Consider the following 10,890-nt stretch of genomic DNA (forward strand, 5'->3'; position numbering starts at 1 on the left):
TCAGTTTAAAGCAGAAATGCAGTTATATTAAATTCCTAAGTGGAAGTTGAAGTCTCTCTTACAGTATAAAATATATATTCGTGTGTGGTTTTTTTCCTTTCTTTGCTGATATTTCTTCCACTTCCTCTCTCTGTTCCTAAAGGACGAAATGCCCCAGGAAAGCCAGTGAGAGAGGTTAGTGAGATGCAGGCTCACTGCCATGGCTTCTGTTTGTCACAGCTTGCTTTCTGTGCCCAGCATGCGTGTGACGGCAGCACGGGTTTGCTTGGGTTTGGTGAAGGGCGGGGGTGGTTTTATTTTGCTTTGAGTTTTGTTTGATTTCGCTGAGTGCATTCCCCATGTGTGCTCTAACAGTAGCGTACCTCTCAACTTTCAGTGGAGGCAATGTCAGCTCAGGGATCAGCATTTTCTTACATCCTCCCTGAGTGGAAACTCAGGAATGGGGAGGAGAAAATAATAACACTGAAATTAAGCCTCTGTGTGATAAAATGCGATCAGCAAATATGCTGCGGTCATTGACTTACGTTCTGTTGCTCTTGTATGTAAGCACAGCAGGGAGACCTATGTCTCTTGCTGTTCTGCTTACATACTCACAATTGTGTTTACATATATGTGCCAATATGCCAACCATCATCTCCAGTTACTAAATAGTTTTTTTATTTTTCTCTAGAACAGTGAGAGTTGAGAGGTATAAGAGATTCAGGTGTTTTAATTTCCTGATATACTATTGCAGAATGAAGAATGCTACTAACATTCACCAGCTCCACAGTGTTGTATTCAGCAATGCAAATATGCAATGGTTTTCACTGTGCACTCCGGACATGGTTGGTTTGATGCAAAATAGACTGTAGAATTTGTACATTGCTGCTTGTTAATGGAGGAAAACTTTTTGCACTGTGTTGTCATAGCACCTTTGAAAGTATTTCCAAAGAGCTTTGGTTTTTCCTCTGTGAAGCTGCTCTTGACTTGCCAACCAGATACAATGTTTGAAAGATGAATTCCTAGCGAAAATTATTATTAAAGATAAAATATTCAGAGCCTGCCTGAGTGCAATTGCAAGTAGCTGCGAAATGACCTTTCCCGCGTAGAAGGTGTTTGGTGTGGATGAGGCAGGAATTGAAGGGTAACCAGGTTTGCAGACTTCTGCTGGTGCGGAGAGGGAGGCTCATGAAAACACACTGCGCTGGGGCTTTTAGCAGAGCTGTTGTGAACCCCCAGTCACTGGCAGGCTACCCTGGGAAAGCCAGGATTTGTTCTAATGCAGTGCTTTGAAATACAGTGGTTCTCTGCATTGGCTGTAGAAGCGGACACAGGTCCACCTACTTTGAGGTGTAAGATCCTCAGTGCAAGTTAAGTCTGTCCTCAAATGGCAGATCCTCTCATATGGATCAAAAAAGGGTGCTTGGGCTGTCATCAACAGACTGCACCAGTCCAGAAATTTTATGGAAATTATTTCCTATTCAGCCCTGCATATGTTCTGGGATCATACAGTCTGAGAATTGTTTTCCGATTCAGCAAAATAGATTGTTGATTTCCACTATCCTCATTCATATTTATGCATATTATTCAGAAAAACCTTCTGCTGCTGAGGGCATATTTGATACAATTAATAGAATAAATAAAATAAAATAGAAAAAAGGGCATGTCCTACCTGATCAGATTCCAGCAGCTTAACCCTAAAAAAGTTGACTTCATTGAATCACTCACCGCTCTCCAGTGGTATTTGTGCTCACTGATGGTTCCAGAGGGGACTTAGTAACTTGCAGAGCTGAATATAAAATGCAATTCTCTGCCTGCTTACGAAGTACATGAGCTAAGGTATAGAACAACTTTTGCTTTATGTGTGAATCCATTTGCGCAAAGGCAGATCATGCAGTTTTAAAACCCACCCGGCCAGGTTTTGATCCCATTGCTCACATTAGGTATTGTCTTCATGTGTAATCCCATGGATTTCGTAGCATTACTTGATAGGAATAAGGGTATCAAAATCCAAGCCACCCAACAGGAAGGATTTTTCTTTTGTTGGGGAAGGGTTAGAAATCTGTGCTGCTAAAAAGGGCACTGCATTGTATTTGAGTTTCTTAATTTACTTTCTATCCACTCTTTCGAGTCCGAATGCTCCACATTTATTTCTCTGACAAGCTGTAGTAGATCATTATTCAGTTACTGTGCCCTCACCCGAGGGCCTTCATTCCAGCAGAGCCTCTAAAGCAAATTCAGCAGATGTGAAACTCATCATTCTCTATGTGACCAGAAGTGATGCAGTTAGTGTCTGCAGAAATAGGTGTCTCCTGCTTTCAAAGCAAATGCACCTGTGTTAATATTCCCTCCATTTTTTAAGGCTAAGTTAATACCGTCCATGTCCATTTTGGGCTTGATCACTACATTTCAAAGTATGCACTAGTTCTTTTCTTAAACGGTAGCATCTTTCAATCTTTCAGTGCCTCAAGCATGGAGAAAACTTTCTCAGCTTAAATGTTTAAAAAAAAAAAAAGAATGGAATGAATGCCATTTTTGGTGGTGTTACTTTTAAAATATGCGTAACAATGAATGGAAAGCTATGATTAATATTTTTGTAAGTACTTTTGGGGTAGTATTTTTCTCACTTGCTTCTTAATTAAAAATGTCTCTGTCCTACATTTCCATCTTAGGGCAAGTAAGCAAGTATTCAGTAAGTAGAGGAAGCAGAGCTCTACAGAAACAGTGAATTTGAGCTCTTATTTACGTAACGGGCATTATAGAAGAGGATGCATTCATCGCACATACAGTACCGGGAGATTATTGCATATGTTGTTCTCAGCTATTTGCAGTCTGGATTGACCTAGCTGTTACTCCCATCTGCAAGAGAGGCAAAAAAACTGCTGGCGGTGCAGCAACGCCCAGCTGAGGGTTCACCAGTGGAGTGGCTGGAGCACATCTATGGTGCCAGCTCTGCTGGCCAGTCCTCCCGTCCCGTGACTGCCCCGGAGACTGAGGTCCCCGAGCTGTTGCACTTTACAGTCCAGCTATTAACATAAACTGCAGTCAGCAGTGGTTTATGGTCGTGCTCTGAGCTGTAAACTCAGATGGCTCGGGAGGAGGCACACAGTGGTTCAGTTTTTCTGCAGAAAGAATTAAGACCTGTGCTAGAGAGGTAGCGTGGATGGTGTGGGGGAGCGGCAGCCATGTCTCCTTAATCACCCAGCACACCTCTGTGCAGCTTTTGTGGAGGGAGATTGGATTCGAAGCATGGTTATTTCAAAAATATGGCAGCAATTAACAGAGAAAAGAAAAAAAGACTAGCAGACATCCCTGTTATTTTTATATATTAAAAGAATACCTAGGCATCCCTGGATGCATAAGGTCGTCTCAGCCCATGTTTTAGTTGCCTGAACAATTTAGCAGTTTGTACCTACTGTGGCATACTTCTGAAAGGCTTTTCTTCTATATTTTTGATTGAAGCTATTCTTTCTATACCTAGCCTCTTTCTATAAAACCAGTTTGCCTTTGTTAGCTTTACAGCTCTGTATCTGACAGGACAAAATAGTATTAACAAATACTGATTTTTTTCTGAAGATGGGGTTTAGCAGTTTGGGTTGCTCTGAGTCCATGGAAGGGTGATCACTCTTCCCAAGCTGGGAAGGAGTGGTGTTGGAGTCCCTGAAGAGCCCTGGAGTCCCATCGTTGTTTCTAGAAACAACAGATCGCAACAGATCTGAACGAGAGACCGTGACCCCACAGGCAGCAGTGCCTCTCATGTCTGGCTAGCCAGTTACGACTCTCAGCACTGCCCCGTCTCATGTCTGTAGGTTGCTGCAGGTGAGAAAAAGAATATTTAAAGCCTAGAGATTTCTTGGAAGTGGTTTTCAGGGTCAGGATGTTTGTGGGGATGCTGCAGGTGACTCCGGTTATACCAGAGTTGTTCCGATAAAGCCTTGATAGCACGTGCTGCAAACGTACCTCAGCCGTGTCAGAGTTTCAGGTAGATAAAGCAAACCAGTGGCAGTTACTTTTCTGTTTATGTAAGCATCTCCCATCTAAAATATGTTCTTGCTCTCATATGGCTTTGTCAAATTTTCACTTTCTGTGGTGTAATTTGCTGGATTGATCTCAGTCTGCAAGGTGCCAGTAAGAGAGATTATCCCTTACATCTAAAATAAATGTTGTAGCATACAACTACTTTAAGGTAAGCTATGTTTTGACCAAAACTTGGCAGAGATTTTTCCTAAGCTGTTACTTGGCGTGCTGATGACCAAATTACAAGTTTTTGCTTAGGATGAACAGGATGACTATGCATTAATGATTTATGGATGAAATTGCTGTTTGATGCATCTCTTTCTCTGTGCATTAGTGCGATTAGCAAAATGTCACCGGATTAGAACCAACTATTTCTTTGCATTGATACCTGGCAAAGTGTGCCATGCATAGCACAGCTCACTATCAAATGGGCAGCTTGTTGAGCAGTTAGCATTTAGGTACGGCATAGTTTTGTGTAATGAATGCTACATTTAAAAAAAAAAAAACAAACCAAAAAAAACCCCACTTTAGAAACTAGTATTTAAATGTAAAAGGTGTTAGCAGTTCTCCAGAAGAAGCAAACTTCTATGGATATTTCTTAGGTAATTTTTTTTCTATTCCGTAAATGTTGATGAATATTAACTAAGTCACTCCAAGTTCCTATGTACTGTAGAAATTTCAGCTGTGCAGAACTACCGTAATATTTGAACAATTGGAACAGGATGGTGAGTTTGATTTGTCCCACAGGGAAGGTTCACTCCTGTTGTTAGAGAAGACAGTTGTGTCAGGAGGGACGCCCACCGTGTAGATGGGCAACGGTAACAGTCAGGCTCCAGCACGTTACAGGTGGGGGCTGCATGGAAAGTGTACCCTGGATACCCTGGTCATGCCCTTTCTTCATTTGGGTACTCCTTCCTCAAGGACTGTGGTGAGGACTCGGCATCCACGCTAATGCAAAGCGTTCCTGGGAAGCAGGGCTGTGGGCAGATGGCATTGCACCCGCCATGGTTTTCCAGACAGATACTCTATTGCAACTACTCCAAGGGGGTAAATCAAATCCCTGAGGCTGTAGCAACGTTTTACTGAGTAATACTTCCCCTGATAGATACTTTCAGTTACTGGCACTCTGCAGCTTGGGCACTTGTTGAGTTGGAGGTCACATGCGCTTCTTTGCATCTAAATAAATCTTTCTTCAGTGATTATTTTCTAACTCCTTTTTTAACTCATTTATGTGTTTGGCCTCAACATCAGCCTGTGGCGATGAGTTCAGTAATACAATTACGTGCTGTGTGGAGTATAATTTCCTTCTGCTTGTTTTAAGACCTTCTGTCTGCTCATTCCTCCTTGTCCTTGCAAGAAATCTCCCTCTTCAGTCATGCTTTTTCAAGGAGGGAGACTCCAGATGGGATTCAGTTGTTTCAGCCACGATGTCTCTGTCGTTTGAGATGCCAGAGGGTGTTTGAGACAGTCATAGAGGGCTGCAGATCTGACACAGGACTTGCAGGAGACCCATGCTCTTCTGAACAGCAGCTGGAGGCAGGATCTGCAAAGTGCCTAAAATGGCAACTTTTGGCAATTTAATCTCCCCACCTTCAAGTCTGTTTAGTCCCTAACTGTGTTGAAGCCATTTCTTACTGCTGATCAGCGTTGCTACCTTTCCTTTCATCTGCAGCAGTGGTAAAATGAGTGTGAGAAAAAGTTACAGGTTTCATCTCCAGAATTGTACTCTGCGTTTATTTATCACTCCTGTGTAGGAGGACCATGCGTTGTGGTTATATCATCTTAGGACTTTATAGTGGTTGCAGGTGAGGAGAAATGCACAAGTGAACCACTGTATAGTAGTTACATTGTATAGTAATATTATAGTAGTATACACTGTATAGTAGTATAATAGTAGTTAATTGTGGTATCTTTATTTCTGCTGGACTGCTGTCTGAAAAGCAAAGGATATTTTTAAAATGATTGAACTGCAGCCGTTCAGTTTGGTCGTCATTTTAGCTATCCCTGCAGGTATCCTGCTGGGACCTCTTAGGTTTAATGATTTAGTTAATTACTGCTGATCTGTTTGTTTCTGTTTTTCTCTTTGATAGAACATTGAATTGTCAAACACTTGCAGCACCAGTTGGAAACTTTTCTGTGATGTCAATGGATTTAATCATTACTTTTGGTGAACATTTGTAACGATACAGCTTCATTGCTAACGGGGGGGTTTTTTGGAACACAAGCGTGCTGGCTTATTGTCAACATAGTTTACCGTAGCCATTCAAAGTACTGTTTCTTTTAAGTGTTCTGCAAAACTTTTGCTAACAGCAACATATTAGACTCATCTAGGAGACTTTTGGAAAGTACTCTCTGGTGTACTCCGCTGGGGACGGCGGCGAGCGGTACATGGAGGGCGATGGATCTGTGCTCAGCCTTTTCTGTAAAATGTTCCTACCAGTCTGCTGCCGTGTCTTCTTTGTTTAATTTCCTTTGACTTTCTTTTTCAGGCCACAATGTAGGGAGCCTTTTCCACATGGCAGGCGACTTGGGAAGAGCGATGGAAACCTTAGTGACAGTGATGACCGACGACAAGGTGTTAGAATAGCAAGATGTGTTTTACAACTTCAGGCGTCCCGCATGGTTTTTATAATATTCATACTACAAAGAGGATTAGACTGTAAGAGTTTACAAGAAAACAAATCTATATTTTTGTGAAGGGTAGTGGTACTATACTGTAGATTTCAGTAGTTTCCTAAGTCTGTTACTGTTTTGTTAACAATGGCAGGTTTTACACGTCTATGCAATTGTACAAAAATTATAAGAAAGCTACATGTAAAATCTTGATAGCTAATTAACTTGCCATTTCTTTATATGGAACGCATTTCGGGTTGTTTAAAAAAATTTATAACAGTTATAATGAAAGATTGTAAACTAAAGTGTGCTTTATAAAAATAATTGTTTATAGAAACCCCCTTTAAAAAAACACAAAAAAAAAAACCTGAGGCAGTGCATTTGTTTAGTATCATTTCAGCTCTGTAACTGCATCAGAGAGATTCATGTCCTGTGTTCTTTTCCTTGCCTATCAAAGAGAAAAAAAAAGAAAAAAGGTATTTCCTGCAGCGACATCAAAACGGCCAACTTGATTTCTCATTGGTTTTGTCTGACTAGGGCTGGCTTAAAAAAAAAAATTCTCTTGAACTTCTAACTAAGGTAGTTGCTTCACTTCTTTCCAATAAAACTAAGAATTACATTAATTACACAGCTAGTTTGCAATAATTAAATGAAAGAGCACATTACATGACAGAGCCTGCAAAAAATTAATGAAAAAAACAGAAAAGAAAAGCCCCAGAACAAAGAAGGAAAGGAAAGAGCTTAATGACCATCCTATGCGCCAGCGTTTCCTCTGCTGACTAGATTCCTGAATGCTATTAGTAAAGGAACGTAGAAATTGCCTTACTAGGTTAAACCTTTGGACCTTGGTGTCCGGTACCCCGCTGACCGTGGCCAGCAGCCAGTGCTTCAGCAGGAGCTGGGTACAGCTTTCCCCCACCCGCTGCCATCGCTCGCCTCACCTTTGCTGGAGAGGAGAGAAGAAAGGGAGAAGTTCCCTCCTGACCCCCTGTGGGATCAGCTTCTGATCTGAAGCACTCACAGAGTGCTCACAGAGCATCTTTGCTTGTCCAGCTCTCAGTGCTCTTAATGAGCACGAAGCAGCTCGATTCTCTGGAAAATAAAACCAGAGCTTTCCACAGTACGTGTCTCAGCCTGCTACAGCAGCCAGTCCCAAGGAGCTGTAAGCGCTGCGAGCAACCTTTGGGAAAGGCTGTAGAAGAGTTACTGCTGTTCTTGCGCGCGTGTAGTGATCAGGTGAAGGTAGCCACACTGCTCCATGAGATATTTATCACCAAAACAAAGCCCTGGTCCTTTATCCTTCCCCATTTCTCTCTACAAGTAATCCCGCACAATTAACAATAATGTGAGAAAGAGAGGAACTGATAGCAAAACAGATTAGCCAGCTTGACTGCAGCTCGTGAGAGGTAGGTTTGGGTATGAGGTGCTGTCAGCAAAAGCTTTACCACTTCATTTCCTTTACCAGCTTTTAATTTTACCTTAGAATGCATAGAAACACACCGTCTGACTTTATATTGCAAGAGTAAAAAAATCTGTTACCTCTTCTTGTATGAAGTGTAATTAAACTTGGGAAAGATTTTATTTTGAATGCTAGTTAACATTGAACATGGCTAGTCATGCTATTTCTACCTCACTTTGGTTTTGTGGTGTTCCTGACAATTACGTACAGATAACGTTACATCATCACCACGTGTCCATTGTGTGACCAGGTCTCATCGTTTAAATAATGCCAACAACAATAATCATTTACAAAAAATAAGTACAATCCCCCACCCCAAACCTCTGCTTTCCTAGTAAAGAGCTTTTTTAACACTTTATTACAATAAGAACCCTCGGTATTTCTCATGGTCTTTTTTTTATCAGAAGGTTTAAATTGAGATCTGAGAAAGAAATGGGTTTCTTCTTTTTTTTCCCCTTATACATTAAACCTTCTCTTCAGAAAAAACATGGAGGAAAAATGGATTGCACGGTTGTTTTCATCAGGGTTTTGTTTTGTTTGTTTTACTTTCTAGATCTTAGTTTTGGAGTGAGTCTGTCAAAAAATATTTAAAAAGTTGAAAGCTTTATTGCTGCTTTTTTAAGCATAATTTGGGAAGTATTTCATATTCCTTATAATGACAAAGTATTAAACTGTAAAACATAATCAGTGTAGTTGAATACATAAATACCATATGGCATGTTATTTCATTGTTACTCAGTACTGGTTTATTACTTGGATATCATAATATATTGTGTTTTAACACCCAACACTGTAACATGTACTAATTATTTTTATAAACTTCTGTTTTACTGCATTTTTTCACAACATACCAAATTTCACCAAATATATGCCTTACTATTGTATTATATACTGCTTTACTGTGTATATCAATAAAGCACGCAATTATGTTATAAAAGGTGCAGTATTTTTTATCGAGGTTCAGCAGTCACCGGGTGCGTCTCCTCTCCAGCAGTCTTCGCCCGGGCTGTGGGCCCAGCACCCCCTAATGCCAGTTGCCGAACCCCCTTGTTAGTGGCATCTCGGTGCCTCAGCCAACTCCCTGGAGGGCAGGGTTCTGCCAGCAGCACTCAGGGCTTGGCAGAAGAGGAGAAGCAGCTCTACCTCCCTGGTTTGGGTTTTTCTCCCCTGTTGAAGTTGTGGGCCTCCTGTTTTTATGGTTCCCAAGCTTTTTGGAGATTGCTGGCCCCACGCTTTCTGCCTCGTAGCAGAAGGGAGCTTCAGGTCAGATTGATCTTCGCTCATCAATCCAGCACTTGACGGTCTCCTTGCCACCAGGCGTAATGCTAGCAAACCCCTCTTCTCCAGGGCTTTGGGAAGGGGATGTTCCCATCAGAGAGGCTGATCACACACATCCTGTCTCGTATCTAAGAAACACGCGTAGGTTTTGATACCCAGACTCCACTCAGTTGTGTCACGATGCTGTCTTTGAGCTACCTTTTGATGGTAAAAATAATACAATGAAAATAATAAAATGCAAAGGAAAAACCAGCATATGTTTGTCTATGCATTTGCTAATACAGTGGGGGAGGAGGTGGGAATTTCCTCATTTCATTCACTTGAGGAAATAAATACACATCCCACATCTACTCTCCCAGGCTTGAGTTACTCTGGATTCACTCCTACATGAATGAATCAGTGTGTGCCTTGCTGTAATGAAGTCTCCTCTGAAGATTACACAATACACAAAGCACAGCAGCCACCAGTGACGAGACGACTCCTATTTAATTCAATTAAGCAAGAGAGAGGAGAGCTTTCTCCCTGTTGCTAATGCTGGAGTGGTTGCACACGGGGAGACGCTGTTGGGTTTGAAACCTGGCCATGAGCCAGAAGGATGAGGCTTGTGGGTGGTCTCATTAAATACCTAAATGAACTGGAATGTCGCAAAAGGTCGTGCGAGCAAGGCAGAGGAGCAGTTGCATGCTGCCTCATCCCTCCAATGCACTGGAAGGGTCAGAGAGGGCAAAAACGACATACGTGTGCCTGACTCACATCCACGAAGCTAGGGCTGTGAAGGGCAAATCCAAACCCTGGTCCTGCAGGTAACACCCTGTGGGCTGTCCATCTCTCACAAGCTTCGCACCCATCGGTGCTAACGGGTTGGCACAATGTGTGGGAACAGCTGCTACCCTGAGTAGTGCAGCTCTTAAAGTCTATGTATACAGCCTGGAGGCCCCCTTCACACATTTCCCCACTCCCACAATCCCGTTATTTACAACTCCTAACATCCCATCAACAAAATCTGATATTTCTGACTGGCTCTTAAGAGTGTTTTCCTTATGTATGTTTAAGCTAAATATCCTCCTTATTTTAAGGACAAGGCTATTAAGTGTTCAGTGTGTTTCCTCTGCTCTCTGGGCAGAGAGGAAGATTAGTTCTTTTTGACTGCTATGGTTAACACGCTGCCATTTACCCATAGACTTCACAGTCTTGCCTCTACTTGATAGATAGATGATAGATAGATAGATAGATAGATAGATAGATAGATAGATAGATAGATAGATAGATAGACAGACAGACAGACAGAAGGAAAAACTGAGGTGCTACTAGCCAGTTCAGCAGTACTGGGGTGTGGGAGGCTCCCTGAAACATCCCCACCTAGGTCACGCATCTCCCACGCTCCCCACGGCCTGTTGCGGTGGCTGACATTCATTGCTGAGAGTGGCCCATGCCGGTTGCCTGTTGCACGGCCCCTGCCCACCACCTCCAAGGCCAGCCAAGCATCACCGAACCCAGGGCTTGCTGGCACAATTTAGGAGCCCAGCACCTCCCTGCCTGCCCCG

The 10,890-nt window shown here is 42.3% G+C and overlaps 1 protein-coding gene across 14 annotated transcripts in view; it reads left to right on the forward strand.

Annotated features, from left to right (window-relative positions):
* The window catches only part of DMD (dystrophin), a 1,145,544-nt gene extending 1,136,539 nt beyond the window's left edge, over positions 1-9,005 (forward strand). For 10 of the 14 annotated variants that reach the window (XM_074858564.1, XM_074858567.1, XM_074858565.1 and 7 more), the window contains one exon: positions 6,486-9,005. In XM_074858564.1, coding sequence (XP_074714665.1) covers positions 6,486-6,583 — 98 coding nt within the window. In that variant the 3' untranslated portion in view covers positions 6,584-9,005. Of the gene's footprint in view, positions 1-142; positions 175-6,485 lie in introns of all 14 variants that reach the window. The other 4 variants (XM_074858566.1, XM_074858568.1, XM_074858577.1 and 1 more) reach the window with 1 other exon arrangement.
* Positions 9,006-10,890: the final 1,885 nt, after the last annotated feature.

This window comes from Strix uralensis, chromosome 2, assembly GCF_047716275.1.
Source record: "Strix uralensis isolate ZFMK-TIS-50842 chromosome 2, bStrUra1, whole genome shotgun sequence".
NCBI lineage: Eukaryota > Metazoa > Chordata > Aves > Strigiformes > Strigidae > Strix > Strix uralensis.